Source organism: Tenrec ecaudatus, chromosome 11 (assembly GCF_050624435.1).
Source record: "Tenrec ecaudatus isolate mTenEca1 chromosome 11, mTenEca1.hap1, whole genome shotgun sequence".
Classification (NCBI taxonomy): domain Eukaryota; kingdom Metazoa; phylum Chordata; class Mammalia; order Afrosoricida; family Tenrecidae; genus Tenrec; species Tenrec ecaudatus.
In genome coordinates this window covers 74430818-74447419 of record NC_134540.1, presented here as the reverse complement: position 1 = coordinate 74447419, position 16602 = coordinate 74430818, and the positions used below count along the sequence as shown (strand labels likewise).

General features: G+C 50.7%; 1 protein-coding gene across 6 annotated transcripts in view; it reads right to left on the bottom strand.

Annotated features, from left to right (window-relative positions):
• Window positions 1-16602, bottom strand: part of NPAS2 (neuronal PAS domain protein 2) — a 202225-nt gene that overhangs the window by 48272 nt on the left and 137351 nt on the right. For all 6 annotated transcript variants that reach the window (XM_075563256.1, XM_075563258.1, XM_075563262.1 and 3 more), the window contains 3 exons: window positions 15789-15878; window positions 6613-6733; window positions 5424-5534 (listed from right to left, as the gene is read on the bottom strand). In XM_075563256.1, the coding sequence (XP_075419371.1) occupies window positions 5424-5534; window positions 6613-6733; window positions 15789-15878 (322 nt within the window). The remainder of the gene's footprint in view (window positions 1-5423; window positions 5535-6612; window positions 6734-15788; window positions 15879-16602) is intronic.

The window sequence follows — 16602 nt, the reverse complement described above, 5'->3', positions numbered from 1 at the left end:
CTTATACCACCTGGCTCAACATTTATTGAGAAAGAAATGCAGGAATCACATTCAGATTATTTCTTACATTATTGTATGAAACCATATTTTCCAGGCCAAAAAAATGAATGAGCAGATGTTGATGATGGCAGATGGCTGCGTCCTCAGGTGTTCATTTGTCTTAGGATGTCTTTTCTCTCCTAGTTGATTCAGGCTAGCTTTATGGTTTGCAGGGCCCTCTTGCCTAACGAAAGTCACCTAGCATGCGCTGGAAGGTGGGCGGATACAGACGTCCCTGGGCTGAAATATAACACTTTATCCTTTGTTCCCCCTTTGACCGTCTTGGATTTGATGGGGTTTTTGTTATTTCCTGCTTTCTTTTTTGAGTGAGGTTTTCCCTCTGCTTCACTTGGCGATTGCTGTAGTTCTTGGTGGGGTTCCGTAAGTGCAATCCAGGCTATGAAATTCTATTGACAGCTCCTTGAGGGGTGGCAGGGGAGGCTGGGGAGAGGGAGGAGCTGGGGACGCTGAGGAGGAAGAAAACGTCCAAGACTGGAAGGTGGTCTCGATTACACGATGCTTTATGATACGTTTAATGCACTGGCCTGTGTGACAGGTCAAGGACATGTCCATAAGACTGTTAACAAGGTTTAAAAACAATAAAAGGAACGGCATTCCGACTTGGGATCGAACAATCAAAACGAGACCCACTGCCTCACAATTCCACCTCCCAGGGTCTGGAAAGACACTGCACTTTTGCTTTAAGATTTTCCACTTTCAAACCTGCATGTTTACAGCAGCAACCATTTCCAGAAGAAGGAGAAGGAGGTGAAGAAGAAGAAATAATCACACATCATTTCCACACATTCTTTCAGGCTGACAAACACCGCCTTGACCTGAGAAGACGGCTTTGTTTGTTAAAAAAAAGAATGAAAAGTTCCAGGTATTCCGAATGAAACCCGGCTGCTTCCTTGAAGAGCTCTAAATGGTGACAGGAAATTGTGAGGCACTATCCAGGGTGTCTGTTCAGGAAATGTAAGGTCACAGGGGATACAACTGCTCCCAGCAGCCAATCACAGGCCAGCTTCCTTCACTGTTGCCACGTGGTGGGTCCCACGGGAACAACAGCAGTGCTTGCCGACTAGGGCATTCAGACTCTGGGCGACCTCCTCTGGGTCACAGGAGAACTGGGTTCCACTGGGCTTTCGAGTAGATCACCAGGCCTTTCTCCCAAGGTCCCTCTGAGTGAGTTCACTTCCAGCCTCTCAGTCAGTACTCAAGTGCTTAACCATCTGCACCACCCAACGATTCCAGACCCACCGACCTCACTCATTCACTGTCATCCGCCATTATTGACCCGATAAGACGGAGTAGAATGGCCTCTGTGGGTTTCCAAGACTGTAGCTCAGAGGAGCAGAGAGCTTCATCTTTATCCCATGGAGCGGATGGGGGGGGGTTCAAATTGCTGATCTTGCCGTTAGCAACCTGACACATAACCTACCATATCACCAGGGCGCCTAGTAAGACAGAAGAGAACGCTGTATGTCCCAGTCTCGGCTGCTGTCACATTGGCCACACACACACCTTTGCAAGCCCCTTCTAAACTACTGCTTCTGGTAATCCAGGAGTCCCTGCGTGGAGCAAATGGTTAAGGTTCAACTCGCAGTGCGAGGGTTGATGGTCTGACCCTATCCAGAGATACTTTGGAAGACATGCCGGGTCATCAGCCTCTGCAAAGTCACAGCCTTGGAAACCAGAGGGAGCAGCTGCACACACAGGGTTGCTATGAGTCAGAACCAAGTCAAGGGCAATTGCCCAAGCATATTAGCTCAGAGATAAACTTGGGATGGAAAGAGCAACATTCACGAAAAGACGTTCCTTAGAATTCCTTTGGAATGGCATTCTGTATTATAAAAGGGTAGCATTTCCCCAAACTCTTGACTTTTTGCAGCAGATTCTTAGTCCTTTCCAAATTGTACATTCCCAGGCTCCACCCTCTCTGATCTCCTACACTAGAATCTTTGGGGCGAGGCTTGAGAAAATACTTTTAAATAAGCAGTTTCACGCAATGAACCACAGTAGCAGGGATTGGTATCCTGGTGTGTTTTCTTTTTTCCCCCCAGTTTTACTGACATACAATTCCCACACTATACATTTCAGTGGTTTAAACATATGAAAAGAGTTGTGTAATCATCATCACAGTCAATTTTAGAACCTCTTTTAAATTCCTGTACTCAGTATTATTAGCCCCCTAGCTCCCCTTAACTTCCCCTGCCACAACCCCGGGATACAACAAATCTAGTTATTGTCTCTATAGACTTGCCTTATTTTGGAGTTAATCTAAAACAACAAGAAAAAGTCACACAACACCCCTCACTCTCAATAACAATTACAAAACAAAGCACAGAAAGACAAATCCCAAAGAAAGCAAAAAATAATAAAAATGAGAACAAAGTTATGACAGGGCAAAAGGGAGAACAAATAGTAAGATGTTAAATTTTAACCTACATCAACCTCAATTCACTTTCCAATGCACTCTGAACGCAGGGTTAGTCATGTCCCTAGTCAAAGGTCAGAGTGGGATTCTCTCGAGGTGCAATCCACATGGGGACCCTGCAAATGGATTTTGGGCTTTCACTGTCATCTATAGCTTCCTGCAAACCAGATGCACAGAACTTAAGCTTGACAACAGTTCCCTTCTCTGATCTTGGATTTTATTATTTATAATCCTTTGATCACACTGGCTGGTGCGCTTCTTCCATGTGAACTTAGTTGCCACTTCACTTAAATGGCTGCTTGTTTAAGAGAAGCCTTTAAGACACCAGATACTATTCTTTCTGACAGCTGGCCACCATCTGGTTTCTTCACCATACTTTGCTGCATTACCCATATTGTCCGCAATCTCTTCCTGAGGGCAAGAGCTAATTGTTCTTAGATTAGGGTTTACCATTGTGAGCTCAAAATCCATTCATATACTATAGTTCTGCTGGATTTTCTAGAGTTCCTGGTGGTGCAGATGGTGCAGAGTTCCTGGTGGTGCAGCTAACCCAAGGTTCAAGTCCACTCAAAGCCACCCCAGATAAAAAGGCCTCGAGATTGACTTCAAAATTTAAAAAAAAATCAGCAGAGGAGTTTAGGAGAGGAGATGGGTCAGTCAGGGTGCGATGTAGTACCGATGAAGAACACAGCTTTCCCCCAGATCCTGGATGCTTCCTCCCCCCAACTACCATGATCTGAATTCTACCTTGCAGGACTGGATAGGGCAGAGGTTGTACACTGGTGCATATGGGGGCTGGAGGCACAGGGAATCCAGGGTGGACGATACCTTCAGGACCAGGGGTGTGAGGGGCGAGGCTGGGAGAGTGAAGGGTGAGTAGGTTGGAAAGGGGGAACTGATTAAAAGGATCCACATGTGACCTCCTCGCTGGGAGATGGACGGCAGAGAAGGTGGGGAAGGGAGACTCTGGATAGGGCAAGATATGACAAAATAACAATCTATGGATTATCAAGGGCTCATAAGGGAGGGGGGCGCGGGGAGAGAGGGGAAAAAAAAGAGGACCTGATGCAAAGGGCTTAAGTGGAGAGCAAATGCTTTGAGAGTGATTAGGGCAAAGAATGTACGGATGTGCTTTATACAATTGATGTATGTATATGTATGGATTGTGATAAGAGTTGTATGAGCCCCTAATAAAATGTAAAAAAAATCAGCAATTGAAAACTTTATGGGAAAACTCTGACACACGTGTGGTTGATATGAGATGGAATTAAATTTGATAGCAGTGAGTGTGGGTTTTCCATGTTCTATGTCTTCATGGGGGCATGCAGATGAATGATTTGCTTCTTTGTACGGCTCCCTCACAGCCGTCTCAGGAAAGTTGGGCACGCTTTCACGAGTGGGACGAGACGTACTCAGGTTTTGGTGTCTTGCTTTGCCAGATGTGACAGTCTGATTGGGAAAGCTGACCTCCCACCACTTCCCACGCCATTGGCATCCGGAGCCCCTGGGTTAAGTCCCACAGCGGCGTAGGTGTCAGCCATGGCCTCAGCCCTGAACACCGGATTTGAAAATCGTTCTGGTGGGATCACGCTGGCTGTTTAGCATTGAGTCTTTTACAAGCAGCATACAGATGTATGCAAATGACAGACAACAGGGAGTCATTTGAGGTTGAAGGAAAGATCTGACAGTCTGAGTCAAGATTTGGGGCCCACCCTTGGCTGGATCTAGTGGAAACTCTGGGATTAATTTGACTGGGCTAATGGACCGAACCATGGGTCCAGAGTTAAACAACAGGCACAGAAGACCCAGAATTGGTACCACCACAGTCTCCTCCCTGTACCTGTCTCCCACCTTCCCACCTGATCATTTCCACGGCTCATCTTTCTCCTGGACAACGCTTTTTCCTCCTTCCCTCTCCTCTCCTTTCCACCAACCACCGCCACCACGATCCTCTGCTTTCTTCCCTCATTGGTGTTGGAAGGCAGCTCGCTCTTTCAAAGTTTTGTGTTGAGAAGCGAAGCAAACAGGAACCAGGCCTTTCTGCTTTGGATCACCCAGTGGGGCTGTGTTCTGAGGCTTTGAATCCCTGGCCCGAGGGCCGCATTCCCATTGCCCAGCCAAGCTCACTGCCATCGGGCCAAGTCTGACTCAGAGTGCCCTATGGGACAGAGTAGACCTGTTCCTGCGAGTTTCCGAGACTGTCACTCTTGACAGGAATAAAAAGCCACCGCTTCCATCCTCAGACTCGGCTGGTGAACTGGAGAGGCTGACCCATGTGCACGCTCCACACCACCGTGGCTCCCACTTTAGATGGGTCACAAGTGCAAAGAGGTCTTTCAGGCTAGTCTAGAGCTGGTGTCTCTGTGGCCAGACCTGGGACAATCAAGAATTAGTAATCTGGGGCAATCTCAAAACAGACGACGTCACGGCCTGGACTACCCTGCTGCATAGTAACTCATCCAGCGTCAGCTGCTGGCTAGTGGTTAAAGGCCGCCGTGATCGGACAGCTGCACTCTGGATCTGTGAGCTCCGAGACAAGGTTAACCGCAAGACACTGAGGCTAGGGATCTTCCTGCCACAAGGAGAGCCAGCGTGGCTCAGCGTGGGGGCCCAGCCTGTTCTTTCTCAACTGTACCTTGTTTCTCACACACACAGGGTTCTTTCACCAGCTCCCCACTGCACGCGACTAGACTAACCACTCTTCAGGGGGGCTCGGTGGCCCCGGCCTCAGCAGGGGTGGGAGAGCGGGCTTTGGGGACAGAGGAGAATGTTTCCGAGCACAAACCTTCCTCTCGGAAACACTAGAAGCCAAAAGCCGAGAGGGAAAACCACGCACCCTCCTTCTCCCTCCCTCTGCCGCACGCACGACCCCCCCACTCCCCCCACCCCCAGTGCACAGTTGCACAATGAAAGACCCCGCGGCCATTATAGGACAATTAAAGCTTACCATTGTAAGAGCGAAAATTTCCCACAAATTTTATGTATTCATAAGTTGGAAATTCCTTTGGGTTCAGACTGCCTCTGAGAAGATGGCAATAAAATTCTAAATCGTTGTCAGCTGGACCATTAGAAAGAGAGAAGGGGCGGGGGGAGGGAAAAATGTAAGCGTTACACAGATACCAGACTAAACAAGGAACGTGTTTTTTTGTGAGAATTCTTACAGGGGCTCAGTGTCTGCCGCCAGGAGACAGCGCTCCTCATGACGGACTTTTCAGGCGGGTTTGGAACCTTCTGGAGTACAAGGTTCTTTCGGTGGCTCAGAGGCATCTTGCATTCTGTATTTGGACCCAATTAGTCTTAATTTGCTCACAGATGTCGGTGGTTGGCTGTCAGCACCGATTGGTTCTGCTTATGTTCATATGGTATGTTAAAATAAAACTACGCAGAAGGCGCCTCTCTTTAATTTAATCTTTGTCTCTTGTTTCCTGTTCTGCTTTGCTTCGAAGGAATATCAGCTGTACGACAGGGGCACATGATGAAATGATGCCCAGAAGGCGAACCGAGGCGTGAACAGGTGCACGGCACCTCTGCTAGCACCTATGAGCGCCACTTGATCTGCCTCATTGAGTGACACACATTTCATTAGGCACCCAGGCCAGCCCTCTCTCCCGGCTGCCAGGGATTTTGAAACCAAACTTAGAAATGACATAAAGCATGCATAGAAATTCCATAAATAACCCTATGACAGACCGAGGAGGGCAGCGTTTAGATGTTTGACCTATTTACTCAGCTTTCAGTTAGATCGTTGGCATTATCCAAATCTAGCCTTATTTTGTCCCACAAGATCAGCAGACTGTTCGCTGGTTTTTGCATCATTACAAAGAGACATTCATGTTAAGAAAAAACCAACTCCTGTCATGTGTGCAGAAGATGCCGTTATTCTTAAACTTCATGCTTTGTGAGCTTCACCGAAAGAAGCTCCGTGTCTTCCACGGCCCAAGCTCCAGTTTTAGCTTTAAGAGGAAAATATCCCCCGCCCCCCGACCCCCCCCCCCCCAGGATCTTGCAAGCGTTCTGAGTCATCCGGAAAATTATTCTTATAACATTCGTCCTCCCTCCTTCATTCAGAGCTACCTCTTTTCACAAGTGAAAACCTTATCTATCTGCCTGGTTAAAAGCAGTAAAGCACAACTTACATTTTAAGTATTCTGGGGAGGCGGAATCTGTCACGAGCATATGGGAAGAGAGCATTTTATAAACTTCTGAATGTTCTTGTTCTGGAAGGAAATTTAACAAATTCTGATCCATGACATCCGACTGCAAAAGAAAATCAAGAGCAAAAGGCACGCACGGTGGTTAAAAACAGGAGCAGTGACGGCAGCGATCACAACAAAGCCCTCTGACCCCTCACAGCACTTCCGGACCCACTTGGGAAGCGAAAAGCTTACAACCCCGTTTTCTGGGGAAACGCTTCAAGTCACTGGCAGGGCTAGACTTCTCACCTTCCTCCCCGGAGTCCCGGCCACTGCCCTTTGCGAGCCGCCAGGACCCACCCACCCACAGGTCGGTGGAGCCTGCTGGGATGCTACCCCAGTTTCTGCAGCGGTTCTAGACACAGATCAAGAAGGAAGGCCTGGAAATATGCTGCTCAAAAAACCAGCCCAGGAAGCCCCTCTGGGCCACCACGGCCCCAACTGCAAGGGACAGTGAGGAGGGAGGGCACAGGGATAGGTAAGAGTTCCTTCTATTGGGTACGGGGTCTCCAGGAGATGCCCCCCCACGACCACCACCCCCCCACCAGCAGCTAGCAACAACTTTCGAACTGTGCTCTCCAGTGTCACCTGTTCATGTGGCTAGCGACCGTGTGTGTCCACGGGACCAAGACACAAGAGTGAGGGACGTTCGAGAGCTACACAGAGCAAACAAGCTTCCTCTGGCTTGAGGGGTCTGACGTGGCCATGGTCATCCCTCTGGTGGGGCTGTAGCAGCCATGGGCCCTGGGGCATGTGAGATTTCTTCCAGAGTAGCCAAGGGCTCGGTCTGCTTGTTTCTTAAAGCTCTCCCATCTCTAGAATTGCACTACCCCTCCTCCCCCAAAGATCCTGGGCCTTTATTGGAATCACTCGTTAGATGGCTGAGGTGCCCCTGTGGTGTAGTGGTTGTGCATTGGGCTGCTAACTGCAAGGTCAGCAGTTCAAAACCCCCAGGTGCTCCATAGGAGAAAGACGAGGCTTTCTACTCCCATAAAGACTTAGTCTTAGAAACACACAGGGGCGAATCCACCTGTGCTATAGGGTCGCTGTGAGTCAGAACTGACTCGATGGCAGTGAGTGTAAAGTGTGAGCCTATGGCTACGGAGTACTTGAACCGTGACCGACTGGGGTGATGTAGACATAAAATGTTGGATTTCATTTCATTTTAAAATCAAAGTAGAAACAGCCATTGGTGGCTACCCGGCCAGACAGGGCAGGTAAGTGCACAGGGGAGCCAGGAGCTAGGGGTGTGTGTGTGTCTTTCTCTTACCTCTGATAATCACCAAAAGTAGGTAACAAAAAGAAACCCAGTGGTTGCTGTGTCGCTTCTGCCCCAGGGTGGCTGTGTGCCACAGGGCAGCACTGCTCCTCGGGGTGCTCATGCCTAGGAGATTCCGGAAGTGGACCACCAGGCCTCTCTTCTGCGGTGTCTCTGGGTGGATTGGAACTGCCAACCTTTGCTAGTTGAGGGGTTAGCCAATTGTGCTACTTAGGGACTCCCTGTCTCTTCCTTCACTCACTGCCATCGAGTCAATGCCAACTTTCAGCGGCCCCAGAGGACAGGGTAGAACTGCCCCTGTGAGTTTCTGAGCTGGTTACTCTTTACGGGAGTAGAAAACCTCATCTTTCTCCTTCTCTCTTCCTCAGTCTCCCACTCCCGTGGCTTCCAACATGACCGTATTCACTCGAAGGCCTGCACATGCAGCCAGCTCTCTCTGTTTCTCATCGCACGACCTTCTAAGTGCCATTCAGATGTCCCCTGGGAACGATGACTTCACACTTATTCCTGAAGTCATCCTCCCCCCACCCTGTGCTCTCTGCCTCTATAAGTGGTACGGCCAAGCCACTCATTAGCTACGCCAGACACCCAGGTGACACTCTCCATCCCTCCCCTTCGACCTCCTCCTCCACATCCAAACACTCTTCAAACGTGGCCAGTTTCCACCCCCAACTCTACCCCCCAAGCTCTCAGGCCCGTCACACACTTCTCTCTCCATTTCTATGGTCGCCACCCTAGTCCAAACCACCAGCACCTCCTGCTTGGGGAAAGACGTGGCCAAACCAGTCCTCCTGCATTAACTGGGGGCGGCATGGGGGGCATCCCTGTGTAATTCGTTCTTAACCAGCAGCCAGTGGGAGTCTCCGAGCAGACCAAGGCACCACCCCACACCTCGCTGGTCCTGGAGAAAGGCCTGCAGCACTCTCCACACAGTCTGGCCTCTCTGGCTTTCTAGCCTGACCCTGACCCCTCTGCCCCAGAGCGTCTCCAGCCCCACCACACGCCCCCTCTCCAGCTTATCTGCTGCCTCTGTGCAGGGTGCTCCTCAGACTGTCATACTCTGCACTCACTTCCATTCGGGCCAGCAAACCAACTCCTGTGTATCTTCAGGTCTCTGCTTTGCAGGCCCTTCCTGGGAGGTGGCCCTCGGAGCAGCCCCTTGGGAAAACAGGACGCACCACCTCATGCTGCCACGGCCCTCGGTCTCCCTTCACGGCACTTGGCAGGCCACACAGTAGCAGTCTGTGGGAAAGTGTCTTTGCACGCTGGGCTATGCTTTGGCGGCTCACGGAAAAGTCAGCGATTTGAACCCACCCGCTGCTCTGAGGAAGAAAGAGCAGGCTTCCTACTCCCGTGAAGTTACAGTCTGGGGACCCAGAGGGCCAGGCCAGCTGCCCCATAGGATCCTTATGAGTCAGAATTGGCTCCGTGCAGTGAATGTGGAGTTGTGGGGAGGGCATGCCACCTGCCCAGTTCATCAGCATCCCTACGGGATGGAGCATCCCAGGGGAGGGGTGAGAGCCCCAGAGAAGCCAGCTTGAACTGTGAGTGCGTGTCCTCCAGGATGCACCTGCTGTGGCTACGGCTGTGGTTCGGGTCATGAGAGTGGCCCCGACCCATGGTCGCAGCCCCATGCCCCATGGAATGGACGGCTGCCTAGTGCCAAGTCAGCGCCATGACCTGCTGTGGCTCGAATGACTGTGGTTCGTCGGGCTTTCATTGGCGGCCTTTGAGAAATGACTCTCTAGGCTCTTCTTCCTAGTCCATGTCAGTCTGGAAGCTCCACTGAAGCTGCTCAACAGCAGAGCGTTAAGCGAACCTCCGCAGGCCCACCAACCCTGCTCCCCAGCTGTACTTCACTGCCATGCTCCAATTACGACTCCTGACCACCCTCTAGGACAGGGCGGGGACTGCCTCTGTGGTTCTCAGAGACCGTAACACTCTATGGGAGTAGAAAGCCTCATCTTTCTTTCTTTTGCGGTGTGGTGTAGCTGGTGGTTTCAAACTGCTGACCTTGCAGTTAGCGGCCCAACGCAGAACCACTCCGCCACCAGGAGGGGCTCCTTCGACCTCTCCTGGCATCATCTGCACACCGAGGATGCTGGAGGGCTCCGCGGGCCGATGGTGCACATTGCTGAGCGCACACACACTGCTCATCCTGGGTATGACTCCAGATTTAAGAAACATTTGGTTCAGGACCACAAGGATTGTGGCACGGCTCCTTGATCATTTCGGTGATGGCTTGCATACCCTGTGTGAGGACTACGTCGTAAGCACCAGGAGAGCAGGGGTCCTACCTGCCTCGTTCTATCCTGGATGTACCAGGATGGCGCTCAGCACACATGTTGATTCAGACGCATAGCGACCCTCTGGGGCAGAGCAGACCTGCCCCACGGAGATGCCATAATCTTTATGGGAGCAGATCACTAAAGTCCCTGGGTGGATTCAGACCGCCGACCATTCGGTTACCAGCTGAGCGCTTAACCATCTTGCCACCAAGGCTCCTCTGGCACTGTTGGCATCATGACAATTGGATGAACAGCTGCAAGACCGTGTGGCAAACACAACGAGGCGAGTTCCCACCAGGAGCCCAGGGAGCACTGGGCCTGGTGTGTGGACCCCAAGATGATGGGCTTAAGGAGATGGTATGGATTGAGCTGGGTCTTGATAAGCCCTTAGGTGCTTGATGCGGGGCCGGCTCCCTTTTCCGATGGTCACTGTGAACGCCTGTGCTGTTTTCTACCCTTCCCAGGTCTTCCCTTGAGCTCCAGCCCGAGGATGGTCTCAGAGTGTGGCTGTCAGAAGGCATGTCCTTCTTTGGAACTCCACTGCCCCAGCACCAACTCCACTGCCCCCAAGCGAGATGAGTAGCCTGCACCAGGAGCTCATGGGTGCCAGGGGACTGCCCTCAGGATGTTCTGCAAGTCTGGCTGAAATTCCAGAGAAGCCGCGTGGGAGAGCTCAGAAAGGAGGAACAGTGGAAAGACCTGGAAAAACCTCACCTCGAAAAGAGGCAGGTTCAAGTCTAGCCCCAGAACCAGAAGCTTGGGTTTAGATTCAGCGTCAAACTGATGGAGAGCCAGTAACAGAGGCTCACTGTGCGGCCTAGGAGCATGGCCGTACTTCAGATGAATGGAAAAACCAAACTCACTGCCATCGAGACGATGACAGCTTATAGCAACTCCCCGGTGGGTTTCCGAGACGACAACTGTGACAGGAGCAAAAAGTCCAGTTTTGCTCTCTTGGAGCTGTGAGTGGTTTTGAACTGTTGACCATGCCCATCACCAACCACTACACCACCAAGCCTCCTCATATTTCTGATAGGAGATGTCAAAAAGCATCAAACTATAAAAATCGCCATGCCGACTGCTGCTGGGGCTGTAACCTCTCTGTCCTGTCCACAGTGTGCCTCGGAGCCATGCCTGCCCTGCCCCCTTCCCAACATACCAACTTTCCCACAAAGACTGCCTACCACATGGCAGTATTTTACCTGTTCCCTTCCTTAACCCTCTACCTCCTTTGAGAATGTTCACCTTCACTCATCCTAGAGAGAACTGTGAGTGATATTCAAGAACTGACTGCTCGGGCATTCTGTGATGCTCACCTTCCTGACACGATTGCTGAAGTCAAGATGGGTGCATAAGCAAATGTAGTGAAGAAAGCTGATGGTGCCTGGCTATTAAAAAATATAGTGTCAAAAATATATAGTGTCTGGGATCTCAAAGGCTTGAAGTTAAGCAAGCAGCCATCTAGCAGGGAAGCAACAAAGCCCATATGGAAGAAACACACCAGCCTGTGGTGACCATGAGACGTCGACAGGATCAGGTAGCAGGCATCAGAAGACAATCATATCAATGCGAACGAGAAGGCGTGGAGTGGAGACCCAAAACCCATCAGTAGACAATTGGACACCCCCTCACAGAAGGGTAACAAGGGATGAGCCAGCCAGGGTGCGGTATTATACCGATGAAACACACAACATTCCTCTAGTTCTGTAAAGCTTTCTAAACCCTACCCTCTATCATGACCCCAGTTCTACCTTACAAATCTGGCAAGACTGGAGCATGTACACTGGTACAGATAAGAGCTCCAGACACACGGGAACACTATGTGACATTGGGGAGGAAGAAGACAGGCCTGGTCAACACACAGGCGCTGAGTGTGTGATCGTCCCTCCCTGGCTCACCTCCTCTGGGGAGTGTAAGGACAAGCTGCCTTGGGGGTCTGTGTGCTGTGGGCTCTGTGCACAAACACTTAGTAAGGGTTCTGCTGAGTCCACCAGTCACCAACGGCTGTCTGGCTGACCGGTCTCACAACGTGAGTGTGTCACTGCAGAACGTGCTTCACGGGTTTCCAGCAGGCTGGTTTCAGATGGCCTTTCTTCTAAGGTAGCTCTGGCTCGCACTGAACAATGTGAGCTGGAGTCCTTCCCAGCTGAGCCTCCCTCGGTGAGGACGTGGTGCCCAATGGCTCCGTCGTTTCAAATCACAACTCCGGACTGTCCTTTTAAGTTCCCTCAGCCGTGTGGAGCAACTGGGTCACCAGATAATTCTAAGAGCACAAAGTGGAACGGTGCAAATCCTGTTTACACAAACAGCTCTGGGCTCGGGCATCTGAATCCCAGGCCACCAGGAGAGCTAAATTTATTCCTCTCACTCAGTGTCTGCCACTGACTAGTCTTCCACTTCACCACAGAGCCCACACTTCCTCCACATAAACAGCAACAAAGAGCAGCTATCAAAAGATATAGCATCGGGGTCTTAAAGACTTGAAGATAAACAAGTGGTCTTCTAGCTGAGAAGCAACAGAAGCCCACATGGAAGAAGCACACCAGCCTGTGTGATCACGAGGTATCCATAGGATCAAGTATCAGGCATCAAAGAACAAAAAAGTCATGTCATTGTCAATGAGGGGGAGTGCGGATTGGAGACACAAAGCCCAACTCTAGGCAACTGGACATCCCCTTACAGAAGGGACGCGGGGAGGAGACAAGTCAGTCAGGGTGCAGTGTAGCAACGATGAAACATACAACTTTCCTCTAGTTCCTAAATGCTTCATTCCCTACCCTCCACCCCCACTATCATGATCCCAATCCTACCTTACAAATCTGGCTAGACCAGAGCATGTACACTGGTACAGATAGGAACGAGAAACAAAGGGAATCCAGAACAGATAAACCCCTCAAGACCAATAATGAGAGTAGCGATACCAGGAGGGTAAGGGTAAGGTGGGGTAAAAAGGGGGACCCGATCACAATGATCTACATATAACCCCCTCCCTGGGAGATGGACAACAGAAAAGTGGGTGAACGGAGATGTCAGACAGTGTAAGACATGACAAAATAATAATAATTTATAAATTATCAAGGGCTCATGAGGGAGGGTGGAGGGGAGGGAGGGGGGGAATGAGGAGCTGATACTAAGGGCTCAAGTAGAAAGCAGATGTTTGGAGAATGATGATGCAACAAATGTACAAATGTGCTGGACACAATGGATGGATGGATGGATGGTGATAAGTGTTGAACGAGCCCCCAATAAAAGGATTTAAGAAGCAGCAGTGGGGATGATGTGTCAGGGCCCCTAGCATTCACCATGTAGACCAACCCATCACTCTCAGCTAACCCGAGGCCTTGCGTGAGGTGAAGCTGCCCCCTTGGCACAGAGTGAGCTGGTGCCCCTCCTGAGAGCGATCAAGGTAAAACAAAAGCCAACCTAACAGAACTCCCTGCCAGGAAGTCGATGCTGACTCACAGCGACCCTGTGGACGGGGTAGACCTGCCCTGGGGGCTTCCTAGACGGGGGCTCTTTTGTTCTGTTTACTTTGAAGCGGCTACTTTGCGAATGAAACCTGTAATAAGAGTGTCACTCTCCACGGAAGTCACTGCCTCCTCTTTCTCCCATCAAGTTGTGCGTCAGTGCCATCGGGCCTGTCCCGGCCCCCCAGAACCCTGTGCACTGCAGGAGGCGGCACCCAGGTTCCAGGAAAGAGCTGACACCCAAAGGTCAGACAGACCAGCGTTAACTCCAAGACATCTACCATGCCAAGTCGAAACTGCTCCTCTGGGCTGCATGGATGCGCTGCGACGTGGGAGGCAGCTTCCAACTCTGAATGCAGGGCTTGCCCACTCCTCTCGTCCCCTCTGCGTGCTGGAATGCATTTCCATCCCCGAGCCCTGCCTGGTTCAGCATGGTCTTCCCAGAGTATTCTAACTCCCAGGGATCACCCCTGATGCTGCACACTGCCATGAGGTGCCCAAACTTGCTACAACCTCGTTCCCTGCGGGAAGCGCCCCTATGTCCACTTTCAGTGTTGTCCCCCTCACGGGAGCCGAGCAGCTCTTTGGAGGACTTCCACCTGCCTCTGCAAAGGCTTCCAGGGCTGGGACTCTGCTTAGCCTCATGCACAGGGACTGTGGCTTCCAGGCGGTTTTCAAATTCTGGGTCCCGCCCTGGAGAGGCACTGCACCGCCCCTCTGCTGGGTTCTGCACCGTTGCTGGCTCACAGGTGCTTCGAGGCTGGAAGCGACCCCACCGTGTTTCAAATGTCCAGCAGGGCCACATGTAGTCGATCGCTTCAGCTGAGCTGGCTGGCTATGGCGGGGTGGGAGGAGGGACCGGTGGCCTCTTTCTGATAATTAGCCAATGGAAACCTGTATGAGCTACAGCTGAACCCTGCCGGATATAGAGCTGGATGACAGGAGGCCGTTAGAAAGCACTCACCATGCATGGTGGTCACAGTACAGAAGAAGCCCGACCTTGACACTACTCTCTTCTAGAAGGGAGCGTCAAGAGGCAATGCAGTAGAGTTCCAAATCAGTTTTTCCCATAAGAAATAACTGAAAATGGATTAATCCATTCTCTCGACCACCAAGTTTTTACCCTAACCTTGCCTTTTACTACAAAACATTACACAGACATTTCAAAGTAAATATGCTCAGAGTTAAATAATATAATTTAAATAAGAAACACAACATTTAAGTCGTTTTTAACTACTACATAGCTTCAGATGGTCAAGGGTCTGGACCTGTGGACAATGTGGAGAGGAGGGATGCAGAGAGAGTCGTTGTTTGGAAAGGGAATTCCCTCCCATCAAATCAGCTGGGAGCTGCTTTTCAGGAATTTTTTCCCCCTTCTTTGCCTTTTTTCACTAAGACCTGGCTGGCTTTATCTAAAAAAAAAAAATCTGTCTAATGTGGTCTGCTGTTGGCGTTTCCTTAACTGTTTTCTAAAGGTTTTACTAAATGATCATCAACAATATTGATATCACGGCGAACCAGTTCCTCATCATGATGATTCTTTCAAAAAATCTCTCTTAGGACCCACTTTTTAAAAAATCTTAAAACAGTACAAAAAGCCACAAAAACTAAGAAAATTAGAGCAAAAACACTTGGAACACAGCTGCAAACGGTTTAAACAAGGCCAACTAACACGAACTGCTTTCGTTTACAAACATCGCACGCGCGAGGTCGGATTTCCATGTTGCGCTCGAGCTCCGAAGCAACGTTTCCTCAACACTTCGTGTTGAAATTCGATTATGTGGAATGCCGACGCGGTTGAGTACGGGGTCCTGCTGTACTAATGTCCACGAGGACAGTGGCAACATAAAGTTGCCGCGAGTTGGAGACGTCTCACGGCAATAGGCAACAACAACCACACACACTGGGTCCCAGGCCTGGCTCACGCTTTTGCCTGGAATTCCCTAGGACCTTGACCTCTGGTCTGGCCCTGTCCTCCTGGACCCCTCATTAACCCCTTCTCAAACAAAGACCTTTCCCCTACCCCCCACCCTGCTGGTGCGGACAGGTAAGGACCACTCACCACTTGGTAGCGGAGGAACTCACCGGCAAATGTCCAAGGAGAGGCGTGATGCTGTCAGAAACGTAGATGATGCTCCCGTCCGTTGTCACTGCGATGACGAAGCCGTCTAAAGCCTGTGGGAACGCGACCGTGGAAAGCGATTTAAGAATGCGTCTACGGAGGACCGTGTCACCGAGGCGACGGGTCCGAGTTGTCACCCTGACTCTGGTCTGTTCTCCTCAGAACGAATCACCGTGCAGCAGCTGCACGCTTTCTCAGAAAACCTTTCCCTGCACAGAACCCGTCAGGCCTGGGCAGAGGGAAGGCAAATGCATGGGAAAGGTTCCCCAAAAGGGAGCCCTGGGGGTGTACCGGTTACGCACTGAGCTGCCAACTACAGGGTTGGCAGTTCAAGACCACTAGCAACTTCTTGGGAGAAAGAGGAGGCTATCTATTCTCGTAAAGAGTTTCAGTCTTGGAAACCCACAGGGGCAGTTCTAGTTTCTATGAGTCAGAATTGACTCGATGGCAGTGAGTGAGTGATTGAATGAGAGTAGGAGAGCGAGTGACCGAATGGTATCATAAAACAGAGTTCTGTCGTGGAAATTACACAAGTGTTTTCATGATACATACACTATCAAGTTGAATCAGAAATACTATAAAACCAAATTGATTGCCATCGGGTTGATTCTGGCTCATACTGTGCCCCTGAGGATTTGGGAGACTAGGAGAGTAGAAAACGCATCTTTCTGCCGCACAGCAGCTGGGGGCTTCGAACTGCTGGTCTTGCAGTGAGCATCCCGACGTACAGCCACTCCCGCCACAGGGCTCCCTGCAGAAATACCACCTCTGTCACTA